General features: G+C 39.4%; 2 protein-coding genes across 2 annotated transcripts; one reads left to right on the top strand and one right to left on the bottom strand.

The window, feature by feature from the left end:
• On the top strand, positions 1-2714 carry cxcr3.1 (chemokine (C-X-C motif) receptor 3, tandem duplicate 1; the record flags this gene model as incomplete). The annotated part of the gene is made up of 3 exons (XM_083896003.1): positions 1-21; positions 1476-1886; positions 1980-2714. The coding sequence occupies 3 exons, from the start codon at positions 1-3 to the stop codon at positions 2712-2714; spliced, it is 1167 nt and encodes a 388-aa protein (XP_083752129.1).
• Positions 2715-7341: 4627 nt separating this feature from the next.
• On the bottom strand, positions 7342-12078 carry LOC310931852 (C-X-C chemokine receptor type 3-like). Its single transcript, XM_083895088.1, has 3 exons — positions 11903-12078; positions 9793-10149; positions 7342-8307 (listed from the first exon to the last, which is right to left on the bottom strand). The coding sequence occupies exons 2-3, from the start codon at positions 10138-10140 to the stop codon at positions 7498-7500; spliced, it is 1158 nt and encodes a 385-aa protein (XP_083751214.1). The 5' UTR covers positions 10141-10149; positions 11903-12078; the 3' UTR covers positions 7342-7497.
• Between the last annotated feature and the right edge of the window lie 4391 nt (positions 12079-16469).

The raw sequence follows: 16469 nt of genomic DNA, 5'->3' as shown, positions 1-16469 counted from the left end.
ATGGCACAGAATTACAACTGGGTAAGTCACTGCATTTCATTTTTGTTATTTATTAGATTATGTGCAAAACAGTCTTGGAAAGGTTTGAAATCTATATGTATGTATTGTTCTTGTTATTTGCATGGTGGTTCCATCATGCTGTGGGACTGTGAGGCCAGTGCAGGGACTGGGAATCTTGTTAATCAATCAATCAATCAATCAATCAATCAATCTTTATTTATATAGCCCACAGTTTACAAAACATAGTTTGTCTCACGGGACTTCACAGGGTTGGTAACATCCTCTGTCCTTAGACCTTCGACCAGGGTAAGGAAAAACTACCAGTTAAAGTTGAGGGTTGCATGGATTCCACTCAATATCAGCAGATTCTGTTGAACAATGTCCAGGAATCAGTGGCAAAGTTGAAGTTGTGCCGGGGCTGGATCTTTCAAAAAGACAACGACCCTAAACACTGCTCAAAATCTACTAAGGCATTCATGCAGAGGATCAAATACAACATTCTGGAATGACCATCTCAGTCCCCAGACCTGAATATTATTGAAAAGTTGTGGTGTGATTTAAAGCGGACTGTCCATGCTCGGAAACCATCAAACCTGACTGAACTGGAGATGTTTTGTAAAGAAGAATGGTCCAAAATACCTTCGGCCAGACTCTAATTGGAAGCTATAGGAAGCGTTTAGAGTCTGTTATTTCTGCAAAAGGAGGATGCACAAAATTCTCTTTCTTTTGTGGTGCCTAAATTTATGCATATGCCTAATTGTGTTTAAATAATTCTTGCACACTTTCTGTAAATCATATGAACTTTGTTTCACTTCTCAAATATCACTGTGCTTGTCTCCTATGATTTAATTGAAATTTCTTATTCAAAAGTGTAGTGTAGTAGTGTATATCATATTGATAAAATACTAAAATTTGAATGTTGCCATTTTTATTTCAGTTCCCTAAGCACCTTTTCTTTCTGCTAAATAGGAAATTACTTGTTTCCTCTTCTTGAACATGTGCATTAATCTCTCTTCCTGATCTAGAGGCACAAAGCAATAACTTTTTTAATGCATATACCATGTACATTTTTTTTCACTGCCATCAACACATCAGCCATAGTTTATATCACAAATGCTCACTGTTATTAACATGCATTTTGACTATATCATTAGATATACATTTTGCATTTTATACACTGTGTGATGCGGTTTCTTTGGAAGAATCTGCAGTACTTACTGAAAAACTGCTCATTTCAATGTTACCGTATTTGGATAAATCTCATGTGTCATCTTAAAACATACACTTAAAATATTAGACTGAATATTATAATGGAGATAGATAGATAGATAGATAGATAGATAGATAGATAGATAGATAGATAGATAGATAGATAGATAGATAGATAGATAGATAGATAGATAGATAGATAGATAGATAGCACCACCATGTGGTCGGAAACCAAAATGAATGACTACAGACCTCTTTCTCTGCAGAGCACGGTGGTGAAGACAGGTGTCAAGATCACAGTGGACGGAGATCAACCATTGTTCTTGGGCTATGATGACATATACAATGACTTATACAATGACAACTATAATAATGAAAGCTGCTGTGAGGGTGGTGATGTGTGTGACCAGGAGGAGGGCATGAAATTTGAGGCGGTGTTCATCCCAGTTCTGTACTCTGTGGCGTTTGTGGTGGGCATCCTGGGAAATGGAGTGCTGCTGGGAGTTCTGGCTCAGAGCAGGAAGTGTTGGAGTGTGACGGACACTTTTATCCTCCACCTGGGTGTGGCTGATATCCTGCTGCTGGTGACCCTGCCCCTCTGGGCTGCAGAGGCCGCTCAACGGGAAGGCTGGACTTTTGGTACGCCTCTGTGCAAGATCACTGGGGCTCTTTTTACGGTAAAAAAACCAACAACAAAAAACAGCTTTATGAATACCTTAAGCTTTTGTTGTAAATTAATTTTTTTTAACTTCTCTTTTTTGCATCCTCAGATCAACTTCTACTGTGGTATTTTTCTGCTGGCTTGCATCAGTCTGGACCGCTACCTGTCCATTGTCCATGCCACGCAAATGTACTCACGTAGAAACCCTTGGGTTGTCCAGGCCAGCTGCTTCTCAGTGTGGCTCTTCTCTCTGATCCTCTCCATCCCTGACTGGATCTTCCTGGAAGACGAGAAAGATGAGAGACGAGTAAAAACCCAGTGCGTTCGCAACTACTTCAAGTTTTCTCAGTCGGTTGGTCAGTGGCGACTGGCCTCACGCATGCTCTACCACATTATGGGCTTCCTGCTCCCTTCAGCTATCCTGATCTTCTGTTACTCCTGCATCCTGCGCCGGCTGCGCTGTGGCAGCCAAGGACTCCAAAAGCAGAAAGCATTCAGGGTCATTTTGACAGTGGTGTTGGTTTTCTTCCTCTGCTGGATGCCATACAACATCACTCTCTTGGTGGACACTCTTCACACCAGCAACAACACCGACAGCTGTGCTGTCAGGACAACTCTGGATAAAGCCATAACTATCACCTCCACCATAGGGTACCTCCACTGCAGCCTCAACCCCATCCTGTATGCATTTGTGGGAGTGAAGTTCCGGCGTCAGCTCCTCGACATCCTCAGGTCTCTGGGCTGCAAGATAAAAACAAGTGCCACATTCAAATCTGTAGTCAGCAGCAGGAGGAGCTCCTTATGGTCTGAGTCTGCTGACACCTCCAACTCCATTGCTATCTGAGAAATAGAGGTTAAACATAAGGACACGCTAAAGCTGCAATAGGCTGAAAAAATAGTTGATTGTTTAGCTTGACCTGTTTTAGGATCAATGCTCTCTGACCTGAGCCCTTCTCATCTGATTAGTGCAGACATATACACTTGTTTTATAAGTGACAGATGACCCAGAGTGGTTTTCTCACTTCAAGTCCATGTCCACTTGGAACTCTTTCAATGCTACTAAGTGTGCATTGGCTTGAAGTGAGTACAGTGCTGGAGTAACAATCATTTCATCAAAAAGAACCTGTATACAAAGCAGGTGTAGTAAAACGGCCAAAAGGAGCAGCCTCTTTCAGTCTGAACTGCTCTGTGATTGGCCAAAGCTTCCTGGGACGCATTTTAGTTGCAAGGCCGTGTAATACTTTCTGTGTGTCTACAAAGGTCCGCGTTGTTCCGTGTAATATCTGGTAGTGGGCGCTGACCCTTAGCCGACAAATGAGCAACTCATACATTTTGGGAATAACACAAGACTTGACTTGAGGACCCAAAAACAAATCCTGCCTATTGTGCCTTTGATAAACCTGATAATGTGTACATAATAACATAGACATGAACAGCTGAGCATACATGTGTTTTATACCGGTCACATGTTGTATAGTGTTTTCATTGGATTTGTTTGTGCATTGAAACTGTGACATTATTATGACCACATGATCTCCATCTCAAACTGTGGTCATACATCTGTGCTTACACACTTCCTCTTTCCCGTTGTCATGTAACAAACAAGTCAGCTCAACATAGGCTACTATGAATATCAAAGCTTTACTTATAAACATTTAATTCACGTATGCTTTATACTCAATTAAAGTTTTTACTGCATATTTCATTGTTCATTGCTGTTGTTTGAGGAATATTCAAATATGGAATAAAATTTTATTTTCTGAATTAAAAACACATTTGTTTTTCTCAGATCAAGACAATATCAGACTTCCTAGCACGCTAAATACAAAATGGAAATGTATTGATCATGCAAAGAATGGTCTTATTTTCTCATGTGGAGATACGACTCCAGCTGGTGGCACTGTAGCGCCACAGTCACTGCAGTCAGAGAGTTGATAATTCTGCAAATTCACACATATCACACATTAGCCTAATTGACACTGATTTTGATGGTTTTTTTTTAAACCAAATATCAAGATATTAGGAGGCTTTGGAACAGGATCTGGAAAATCACATAACCTTTCTTTTTAGGATATTGTAATTACATTCATATTCATTTCTTCACCCCGTGGGGGTCCCTTGTGAGACAAGAGAGTATATTGACAGTGTGTGAAAATTGAAAGAAAACTAATGGCAGTTTGATTCCAACCAGTCTGCATTTATGGGGGAAATATTGATGGAGATGAACATGTGCGGTTGAATGAAAAAAGTTGGATGTTGTAATGTAACTCACTGCCAGAGGAATGTGACCATCTAGTAATCAACACACATATGGAATTAATTTAGAGAATGTTATTGTTCATCCACCCAGAACTTTACATCTGGGAATGCAGAAGAATGATCATAAGGTTTGGACACACCTAAACTTTTCACCCAAACAGCTGTTTCTATTTTCAGTACCATATTGATAAACTACTATTGAATACTATATTAAGTTGAGATTTCTGATAGTTTCTGTTTGTGATATAGGATTGGAGGTCATAGAAAACACACATAAACAACTGAGAAAACTATGAACCCACATAAAGCAATTTCAATGGAAATCTTATCTCACACTGACAGGAAATCAAAACTGTGTGACAAAGCAGCCACACATCCTCGACACATGTGCTTTAAGGGACAGGAAACACACAAGAGCAAACAGGTTGTGACTTGTAGATGTCTCCAATTTCAACAAAACCAATTTTGCATGGGAGGCAAATCTACTGATTATAGCAGGTGTTGGAGTTCAGCCATGGAGCTGAAACAAGACTGCAACAGTCATTGTGCCATAAAAAGATCTTGGCTTCAAATGCACTCAACCATTTTATATAGTGTTTCATCAAACTACACATGTGGTATCACAATTATCATGTCAAAAAGTAATTAACAACCTGCTTTACAATCTTAAAATATCTCTAAAACACATTTAAAATCACTTTATAGAATATATAAGAAGAAAAACAATGGTTTATGTCCACATCTTCTGAAAACCTACAGACACCTAGGTAACAGATGAACAAAGGAAAACAACTCACTTATATTAAAATGTCAGAAAATAATACGACAAATTCATGTTGCAAAATTGATTACATGATTACAAAAGACACGTCACTGATGTTACAAAACATGATGCTGACATTACAAAAGACACCACTGAGAAGTCTGTGGTGGAAACTGGTAGCTCTTCTGATTTTGACAGCTCACAGGGAACAGTGTTTTGAATGATGAAATGAAAAAATGAAATAAAAAAAACATTTTAATTAGTGTGGACCAAAGCAGCTGAATGTTGCTATTCATAGAACAAATCTAACCACTTGTTTAACAGCATCTGACATTTTCATAAATATGGTCACAGTTTAAGGACATACCGTACACAAACAGAGAACAGGTTTAGCTACTGTCCTGCTCTCCGTCTCCATCTTTCCCTCGTCAGTGGTACTGCAGCCTCGCTCTACTTCATTATCACATCTTTAGATATTTTAAATAAATGCTTAATAATGCATACAATTTTATAGATTTAGTTAATAGGGACTTGACTTAACTTTAGATATTGATTAATATTACTAGATTTATTATGCATCATTAAGACATTTTTCTTGTGAAGTATACGTCATTCCACATTAAAAAAAAATAAAAATCATGAATATAATTTTAAGCTCATATTGCCCACCTGCTGCTGAACAGACTAGATGCCCATAGGAGTCCTAGGACATTTGAGTTTGATATCCAAGCTTAACACGGCCTTTCAAGAAAAGTCCTAATCAGCTGCTCGTAGATAGACGAGCTCTAACCGACACAGGAAATAACACATCGATCTGATGCAACACTGGAGGCCATGAATGTGACATGTTGCTGCTGTTTGAGCCAAACCAGCATTTCTCGTAACAGACTGCATTTCTCAGAGGGTGAACTTCAATACCATTCAAACTGAAAGGGGAAGCACACAGGCAGAAAGGGAAACAGCATGAGAGTGTACGCTCAATTTATTTCAAGTCACATTTACAGCATTGGGTCAAAATGATTATGTTGCCCTGAGCCCTGAAATCTGACCAGTCTACCTGACTTTGATGGAACTTTAACAAGGGTCTTCTTCAACTTGTTTTTTTCCCAGTTATTCACACATTCTGTTTCCACTTCGCTGCCTTCACAGACACAAAGCAAGCCACTGTTCTCTTCCCACCCGTCAGACAAGACTATAAAAGAGAGTAAACAGAGTAGCTGTGAAAACACTGCAGCTTTCTGTGTCATTGTCCTCCTCCTCTGTCTTCCCACCTGTCACCTGACTGATGACATCACCACCACTCTGTAACAAGGAACCATGTTACAACAGTGAGTACTCCAAAGCACTTTTAATTTGAAGTGTGGAACTGTCTCATATTTATTTTGGTCTTGTGAATTCACACATACATTTTGGAGAGGCATTAACTCCTTTAGTTACAGTGGCAAATATTTACTCTGACTTTACTCTGTAGAACAGAAATGTTATATTTGCCTATCCATAAATGCAAATTCTCTGACAAGAAGCCACATTTCTTGCTGCTCAAGACAGAAATGGAGGAGCACATTTTTAACAAAAACAAAAAAGCAGATAAAACTATTGATATGAGCACAATATTCAAAAGTCTTGACATGACATGTTTTTCAGTAATCTCTTACTTATTATTTTACGTATTTAGCGTTTTATTACAATTATATGCTGTTGTTTATTTTGTCTCTTCTTCCACTTTATGCATTTCCTTTCATTATCCCCTCTTCCTTTGTAAGTAATTTTCAGCCTTTGCCAATGCTGGCAGACTATTAGAAATAAAGTTAAGAAAATGCAATAAAAATAAAAATGCAGCAACAGTGAGTTTGAAAAGGCCGTGGGATTTGTTGAGGGAAATTCCCTGAGCTGTGTCACAGCTGTAAACAGGAATCCACACACTCGTGTTGCAATTGTGGAATCCACACATAGTTTACTGATGTGAGGTGAGCAGCAGATAACGTGAAATGAACACTTGATGATTTGTTACCAGAAATAAAGAATTAAACCGAGTGCCGGGTTGTTTGATGTAAGGAGGAACAATAACACTACACAAGGATAAGAGCTTATATTCCTTAGAATTTGAATGGTGTTAGCTTTGTGATGATTGTTTCAATGACACAAAATATAAAAGCCTGTTCAATAAAAATAACTATACACAGTAAAAAATATATATATTTCTACATTTGAATAAGAAACAAATGACTTAGGGTGACAAGCTCAATAAACATGAAACTTTCCTAAGATAGTATAGGGCTGCAACAATTCCTCGATCAAGTGTTTTTAATATCAGTTGATGGCTTTGAGTGTTTTTTTTTTTAGCTTTTTAAGTGTAAATATAGGAAGATAACACGATAATAAGAATAACAGATATTTGAAGATGATGCCATTTTGAGATTTGGCAAACACTGATCAATATTTTTCTCCATTTTGTGAACCATAAAACTTAAATGGATCTTAGTTGCAGCCCTAAAAAAGTGCAATGTGAATATGTACCTATTCCTCATAGTGACACTGAATATATTACATCACTTGAACCCATGACATTTTGTCTCACGCTGCTCCTCCAGGCGTGGAACATCAGTCAGATCACTTGTGTCTGAATCATAGCTGGACTTTTTGGACTCTGTTCATCAGCACTCAGTGAAAACTCCACACTTGTCATCTGATTCAGCTTTTCCTCCTCATGACTCTGCTCAGGCAGGACTTCCTCACCCACACCCAAATCCCACAGCGAACCCCTAAATTCAACTGGAGCACATCTCAGCAGGGCCAGCGTTTGCTTCCTGAAGTTTGCACACAGGCCGAGGTAGAGCAGAGGCCTGATGCAGGCGTGGACGCAGCCCAGACCGGATGTGACCATCAGGGCTTTTTTCAGGGAGCTATTCTCAGTTTTTGCACTGTGAGGCTCTTTCGATGTGTTGCTGTTGCTCACGCTCAACATGTCTACGATGAGCGTGATGTTGTAGGGCATCCAGCAGAGAAAGAAGACCGCCACCAGAGGCAGGAAGACCACGATGGCACTCTGCTTCAGGAGACCTTTAGAGCTTTGCTGCAGCCTTAGCAGGATACAAGAGCAGCAGACGGTCAGGACGGTCGCAGGCAGCAGGAAGCCCAGTGACAGGTGAAACGCACGTGACAACAGCTGCCAGTTTGTCCCCGACTGAGAGTAGTTGTAATCACACAGTGTTTTCTCTTGTGAAGCACCTGCTTCAGCCATTAGAAAAACCCAGTCAGGGACGGTGAGGAGCAGAGAGATGCACCAGACACACACGCAGCTGATATGAACTAACAGAGGTTTCTTGACCAAGTGCAGCTGGGTAGAGTGGACGATGGACAGGCACCGATCCACACTGATGCCAGTCAGCAGAAAGATCCCACAGTAGAAGTTAATCTAAGAAAAAAAGACGAGGGAAACTTATTTTAACTGTGATGGTCACTCTCAGTGGAAACATTGCTGCCAGCAGAGACACGAGGAAAGTTGTTTGCAGCTTTTAAATCTCACAGTTACACCGTGTTTTCTGACAGGTAACTGAAGTTTGTGCCTATTTTAAAACCGGGCACTCTCCCACACCAAAGTCCATAGAAAATCTGTGATTTTACATTAGAGTGCACAGGAGTTGTTGATCCATTGCAGTTAGTTCACATGTGTTACTTTTGTGACTTTAGTCTTTGAAGACCTTCATTCTGCTTCAATTCTGATTGACCTTAGTGACACAGACACTAACCACAAACAAGGCAGCAATAGACCAGCAGCTCCTGTCTCCATGTGAGCTAAAAATGCTGCTTCTCTTTATGGACTTCAGTGAACTTGTTGAGCTGAAAAAGGGCTGTCTAAAGAGATAGAGCACTTACTTATTTTGAAGGAAAAGCACTATATTCCAATGAATATAACATTAAATTAATCAGAAATACACTCTATACATTATTAATGGGGTAAACAACTATTCTAGCTGCAAAAGTCTTAATACACCTATTGTACATAGGTGTATAGAGGCCCATTTCCAGTGTTCTAATGGAACATTGTGTTTGTTAATGGCATTAGAAGGCTATTGGATGATTAGAAAACCCTTGTGCAATGATGTTAGCACAGCTGAAAAATGTTTTGCTGGTTCTTTGACAAAAGCAAAGTTTGAAGGGCAAAATTATTATTTTAAATAAAAATCATTATTTCACTATCTTCTAATCAATCTAATGTCTTTTTTATATTTTCTATTTATTTTGCAACTCTTTCGATGAATAAAAGTGTGAGTTTTAATGGAAAACTTTTGAACGGTAGTGAATCTTTGCAATTTAGACTAGAGCAGTCATACATTTTATTAGGTGTGCCTTTTGTTACATGGTAGAAATTGGAGTCCCTGCTGGCAGCCATGTTTTGTCTCATAGCGAATGTTCACGTCTCAAGATGGTTTTCGACTTTAGGGCACGGTACAACAACAAAAGTTCAAAACACCTCCAACTATCCCTTTAAACTTGGTCTCACATAACACAGAAACCTCCAGTCATCTTAATCTCTGTACTTTCTGCATTTATTCAACAACTTTAAAAAAAAAAAATTCTCTCAATGGCACTTTCTTCTTTTTATGTCGGCATCATACCTTTCATAAAGCACTTTGAGTGACCTCGCTGTTATCTTACTGTGCAGTAAATCTGCCTTGCGTTTATCACACTTTCACTTCTCTCCTCCCTACATTTTCCAGAAATGCAGACAGGCCTGGACGAATGTGTAGAGAATTAGGAGAATACACTTGCTCAATAACAGGACTTGAGTTCAACGAGGTATAACTGCCAAGATTCTTGCACAAACTGGGAGAAAAACAACCTCAAGGGAAAGGGTTTCCTTTCACTTTTAGTCCATTTATCACCATCTGGTACTTACATGAAAAACGGCTCCACTGATCTTACAGAGAACATAGCCAAAGCACCATCCGTAAGGCTGAGCGGCCTGTGTGGCCCAGAGGGGCAGAGTCACCAGCAGCAGGATGTCTGCGACACCCAGGTGGAGTATGAAGGTGTCTGACATGCGCCATGATCGCCGCCTCTTCAGTCCCAGAACAACCAGGAGCAGCACATTCCCCAACAGACCTACGATCAATACTATGGAGTACAGAAGCGGGATCAACACCACCTGACTGCTGTCCGATTCACTCTCCTCTTTGTACTCATAGTCATCGTCATAATCGTATGTGGAGTTCTGGCTGAGAAATCCTCCCAGATCCACGTCCATGTTCTCTTACTGTGGGAGCAGAAAGGTGAAAAAAGGGCCAGGGGTGAGAAAAATTAGCTGCTTCCTGTATCTGAACTCTCTGTATCACCAGCTTGAATGAACTCTGCTGCACACGCACGCACACACGCACGCACGCATTAATTACATTAATAAAGGACAGTTTCACCTATAGACTGAATCTTGTATGTTGATCTCAGCCTGTACTTGGACAGATACATATAGAGAAAGTCATTTTAAAGCAGAGATGAGAAGCCACCAGAGTAATGCAGGTCTATGCCACAGTTTTTCTCAGTTGCATTGGTTCATTACTCAAATGAAAAATATGTGCTTAACTTACAAAATAAAACATTTGTGCTCACTGATGGAGGCAGCAGTGGATCAGCATCTCCAGTGCACTGTGACATTAAATTGCTGATTTCCTCTTGCTCAGGTAACATATGATAATAACATCTTATTTTTAATGCGATTTCCAAGTTGGTTAAAATGAATGGTCATTGTAAAGTAATATCCGAGCATTAGCTTAGTTATGAAAATTACAGCAGTCTACCATCAGTGTAATAACTTCACATGACAATGTTTGTAAATCAAAATTGATAAGTTGAAATTCCTCCTCCTCATGTCCCCCCCAGATTTTTAATTCTTATTCTCAAGCTATTACTCGATGAATACTATAGAAATAATATGGTGTGTTCATGTGTTTTCTCTGGGTTCTCCAGCTTCTACCCACAGTCCAAAAACATACGATATGGGGATTAGGTGAATTGGTCACTCTAAATTGACAGTATGTGTGAGAGTGTGGAATAGAATAGAATCACCATAATGTTAATACCTTAATAGCTGTGAGGCAACAATGATTGCCACTGTGTGGCCCAAAGATTCAACATGCATTAGAGCTAGAGAATTTTCAGAATATTATGTTCCGCTTTCCTAGCTCCATTAAGGCAGGGCGATATGTCTTATAAATAATATCTGAAAATATTTAAGCTATATCTTGATATATGAGGTAGATGAACACAGGTTGTTTTTTTGGACTCATGAAAAGTTTTCTTTTGAGAGGTTTGTGCTTCTCAAAGGACAGTTACAATTCACTGTAAATACACTCTAAAATAAAATATCTACTGATTATGATCTGTGTTATGTGACTTATATAATTTTGTCCATGTATTTTGTAATCAATATATGTAATATTTAATCTAGAATACAGTGTGTATTTCCCAAATGTTTTCAATAATAAATATGATGAGTATCAATGCAACAGCCTTTAAAACCAGGAAAAGTTAAAAGATCTGTTGCCCAGGCCTGTATCATAAAAATAACATCAAAACTGGAAACATTTTGGTTTTGGGACATTTTTCAACATTTACATCGTTGTGGACAAAACACATTGAGATATGAATCAACAGATTAGACAGTGATGAAAATAACACTTAGTTGCAAGCCCTAAAATGTGTAGGATGCTGAACCAATGCAGATGATTTCCATCATGCACAGAATATTATGACAAGTTCAACCATTTGACGTGTGATGACTCACAAATATTTCACAACTGGAGCCAAGACACTTCAAAAGAGAATCAGGAGGATAGATGGTAGAAACTGTGACCATAATGTTGACAAGTGACTAATAACTGATGATTTGGACGTTGAACAGACAGTGTAGACAGTCTGTGGCAAAGTGAGTGAGGAAAAATGCGTAAAACAACTAAAAGAATCGATCTATATTCTATATTCTAATGAACAAACAAACAACAAACAACACTAACCTTGAGAAATACAGCGGCAGCTGCGGTGAACAGATGACAGAGGAAGGACAAAGACGGTCAGTGCGCTGTGGAGCGACAGCTCCCGCCGCGGTGCTTTTCGTTTACTAACTGAAGCTGTCCCGGCGTTTACGGACACAATTTTCGGAAGCAGCAAACTTATTTTGAAGCTGTATCTCGTGGGTGTAGAAAGATATGGGGATCCATCTTTAAACAAAAGCAGAGGAAAGAAATAAAAAAAACAATGCAAGAGAACCATACAAAAAAGGGAAAAAAGCAGACGGCATGAAAGGCTGCGCTCGCACCAGCTGGAAGTTCGCACGCAGATAGACCTCAACTCATTCCTATATTTATCCTAGAGAGAGCGTCCTCCACACACTTTGGTTGCTTCCTTGCCGGACTTGTTTACTGTCGCCCTGCCCAGCCAGGTCACCATGCTGCCCCTCCTGCAAAGTCTCCACAGCTTACACGAAAACCCCAGTTTCCGTGATTTGATTTTCAACATAAAAGTCTAAAACGAATTTACACAACATTTCATGCGAAATTCAAGTGATTGAATAAGTTGGTCGTGTTGCCTTGGGAAGAAAGACACGACAGCGCGAGAAACTTTGCAAACAATTTCCTTTTGCTCGACGTCCGTCATATTGAACTATATTATGCACGGGGCGTCACAACATCCGCTAAAATACAACTTCCGGTCAGTTGCCGCTGTCTTTTATAAGCGATTTCAAAAGTTACCTAACAAAGTCACACTAACATGTGACAACTGACTGGAAGTTAAGAAGCTGGCTTTGTAGTATAGCGGAAGTTGTAATGCTCCGTGGAACAAATGGTTTATTTCGAAGGACAAATAACTCCACTTCCGCCTGTCCACTTTGCCTGACTTGACGTAACACAGAGAATCCTCAAGAGTGTATGGCTGCAGACCGGAGCCCCTCGTTTCGAGCCCTCCCTGTCCCGTTGCGAGCCCTCCCGATTTGAGCCATGAATCCACGCCCCCAAGGAAAATAATTTTCAAAATAAAAGCTCGCGTCGGGAACCGCTCGTCTGTTGCCATAAACATAAAATGACACTGGTAAATTGTATAAAATGTATTGTTCAACATGAGATGTATGCTCCACACTTTAACCTGCCTGGATATGCCTCAGTAAAGGCCAAAGTGTGGCTGCAGTCTTGAGCCTCTCGTCTCGTGCCAACGAGCTGCAGCTTATTTTATAATTTCAAAATAAAAGCTCGCGTCCGGTATTGTTAAAAATTGTGTTTTAAACAAAGGGTAAAAGTAATCATGCTAATACTTATTAGTATATAAGTATTATATTCTTATTTTTCCATTCAATTTTTCGTCTGGTATTTTTATAAGTATTGGTATACGTACCAATACTTATAAAAATACCAGACGAAAAATTGAATTGAAAAAATATACAGAACATAAAATGAATAGTAAATACTGCAACAAAAAAAAAAGTATTGTTCAACATCTATATCAGATGTTTTTAAAAAGGGGGATCGGAGGGTGTGTTCCGACTATCGGGGGATCACACTCCTCAGCCTCCCGGGGAAAGTCTATTCCAGGGTACTGGAGAGGAGAGTTCGGCCGATAGTCGAACCTCGGATTCAAGAGGAACAATGCGGCTTTCGTCCTGGCCGTGGAACACTGGACCAGCTCTATGGTCAACTCATGGGAGTTTGCTCAACCAGTCCACCAGACCCAGGACACGCTGGAATGACTACGTCACCCGGCTGGCCTGGGAACGCCTTGGGGTCCCCCCGGAAGAGCTGGAGGAAGTGTCCTGCGAGAGGGAAGTCTGGGCGTCCCTTCTCAGACTGCTGCCCCCGCGACCCGGCCCCGGATAAGCGGTGGAAAATGGATGGATGGATGGATGGATCTATATCAGATAACCACATCATTGGAAGTAACATAAGAGTCGTGGGAAGTCATTCTTAAACATAATACAGAATACCGTTTGTGCGTAAAATATCATTAAAAAAATCACATAATATTAGAGTTGGATTAAATTGTTTTATTTGTTTTGTGTTTTTATACTGCCAGCCATTTTGAACGGCAGCCAATGAGTTCATTCCGGCAGAACTGGCTGCAGAATACCGCGGTCACGCCAGCCGTCTTTCGTTTTCCCGTGGTCAAGCCAGCCGCTCCGACATTTCAAGTGCGCACTTACTGCCGACTTTATGTCAAATACGTTTGCGAGCTGACTGCAGCGTGTGGAAACTTCCGGTTTTCAAAATAAAAGTGAGTATTAAATGTGCCAAAACTTTATTTTTAAAATATGAGTGTTGAGATTTGTTTTGTATTTCTAAATAATAAACAAATACATTAAGAGGTGTGTCTCATTAAACAAGTGTGATCATTAACTGATTTTGAGCCAGCAGGTGAAATAACCTGGAAGCTACAATGCTCATATTTTACTGTATGAAATGTATTTTAAAAAATGTATTAAAAATATGAAAAGTGTTGAAATGTTATAAAAAAAAGGTGTGTCTCATACAGCAAGTGTAGCTAAACTGTCCTACACTGATTTTGACCCCCTAGGTCACATGACCTGGAAGCTATTGAGCTAAAATGCTAATATTTACATTAAAAAAATTATAAAAATTATAAGAAGTATTAAAATGGAATAAAAAAGGTGTGTCCTGACTAGGCAGTCGAGTACTATGTGTCTGCACTCATTTGGAGTTTTTAAGTCACATGACCTGGAAGTTATTGAGCTAAAATGCTAATATTTACATTAAAAAAATTATAAAAAATATAAAAAGGACTAAAATGGAAAAAAAAAGGTGTGTAAGAACCATTAGCTTAATAGCTTCCAGGTCATGTGACTTAAAAACTCAAAATCAGTGCAGAAACATAGTTCTAGACTGCCTAGTCAGGACACACCTTTTTTTTTTCCATTTTAGTCCTTTTTATATTTTTTATAATTTTTTTAATGTAAATATTAGCATTTTAGCTCAATAGCTTCCAGGTCATGTGACTTAAAAACTCCAAATCAGTGCAGAAACATAGTACTAGACTGCCTAGTCAGGACACACCTTTTTTTTCCATTTTAGTCCTTTTTATATTTTTTATAATTTTTTTAATGTAATTATTAGCATTTTAGCTCAATAGCTTCCAGGTCATGTGACCTAAAGACTCCAAATCAGTACAGATCAATAGTACTAGACTGCCTAGTCAGGACACACCTTTTTTTATTCCATTTTAGTCCTTTTTATATTTTTTATAATTTTTTTTTAATGTCAATATTAGCATTTTAGCTCAATAGCTTCCAGGTCATGTGACCTAAAGACTCCAAATCAGTGCAGACACATAGTACTAGACTGCCTAGTCAGGACACACAAAAGCATACTTGCGAACAGCACACTGTGCACCTCGTCACCTGCGGTGGGCTGTTCCTCTTAAACACACTGGTGTGTAGCTTAAGGAAAATCATACAAACAAACCATCAAGTTATGCGACCATTAAACTAACTTTAGCTGATATTCACTGACAAACGCTGATGCCGTTTCGAATGGCTAAGGAATCGCATGTTTCCTCAAATAAACAAATATATATGTAACTATATAGTCCAGAAATCTGCAAACTATATGGACATAAAAAACGTTACTTGAAGGGTTAACATGTTTTGAAATGAACTGCAGAAAACAAGCTCACAAACTTACCTGTGACTCCGTCATCCTCCCTGTCATCACGAAAGATTAAGTTCTTCTTCCTTTTCTTTTGGTTGTCACTATTGCTTAGGTTAGTGGAATACCGCCACCTAACGGCACATCTCCCTGAGATCTAATCCGCGAATTGTATTTTGGACTGCGTGTGCTTGCTGTACACTCTGGGTTGTACACGCCCAGGCCTGAGACTGGAGGGCTAGCAACGGGAGGGCTCGCAACTGGAGGCTCCGGGCTGCAGCCATACCCGCTCAGAATCCTGGAACAATGCGTCTCGCTAAAAAAAAAAAAAGAAAACCGCTCCGTGCTTGTGTTTCTAAAGTGACCAAAAAGTGAGGCTGCAAGAGGCTCCCAAGGAAAAAATATTATATTTGGTGAGTTATCACAAGATAATAATGTCGTGTGCTCGTGATAATGAGATACATGTGCCGAGACCAGTGCTTGAAGTGGGAAACAATAATTGGCAGTTTCCCCTTATCCATATGAAGTGTGCATGTCTGTATTACTGAATAATCAAACACAAAATTATTAAAATCTTCAGTAAATGAAAGATACCAGAAGATGTTAGCCATGTTTATAGTTTGTTTAAATATTTCCTCCATATTAAAATCCGTTAAAACTGGACTTATGTTTCACATGTTGCCAACTTGTAGATTTATATTATCATTCAAATGTCCAACAATGATTTAAACTTCAAGCACACAGTCCATTTTCTTTGGTGTCCTGTTATTGTCATCCAGGACACAAATGTGGCTTCTCCCTTTAGCTGATAATTTGCCAATAAACTCACTCCACGAGACTGTCTCTTCTGCTCTTCTAACAATTGCTCTCTCATTGCTATTAGCATACCTTTCAGATACATGTTATTTCTCCCATGTAAACCTACAAAGAATTA

Source organism: Microchirus variegatus (genome assembly GCF_963457635.1).
Source record: "Microchirus variegatus genome assembly, chromosome: 1".
Taxonomy (NCBI): Eukaryota; Metazoa; Chordata; class Actinopteri; order Pleuronectiformes; family Soleidae; genus Microchirus; species Microchirus variegatus.
The sequence above is the reverse complement of the archived record's forward strand: the minus strand, read 5'-3'. Positions and strand labels throughout refer to the sequence as shown.

Excerpts from the sequence above, each read along its gene's own strand:
- LOC310931852 (XM_083895088.1), bottom strand. The coding sequence starts at position 10,140 with ATGGACGTGGATCTGGGAGGATTTCTCAGCCAGAACTCCACATACGAT. Across the intron at positions 8,308-9,792 it reads TCAGTGGAGCCGTTTTTCAT|ATTAACTTCTACTGTGGGAT; the intron begins GTAAGTACCAGA and ends TTTTTTTCTTAG.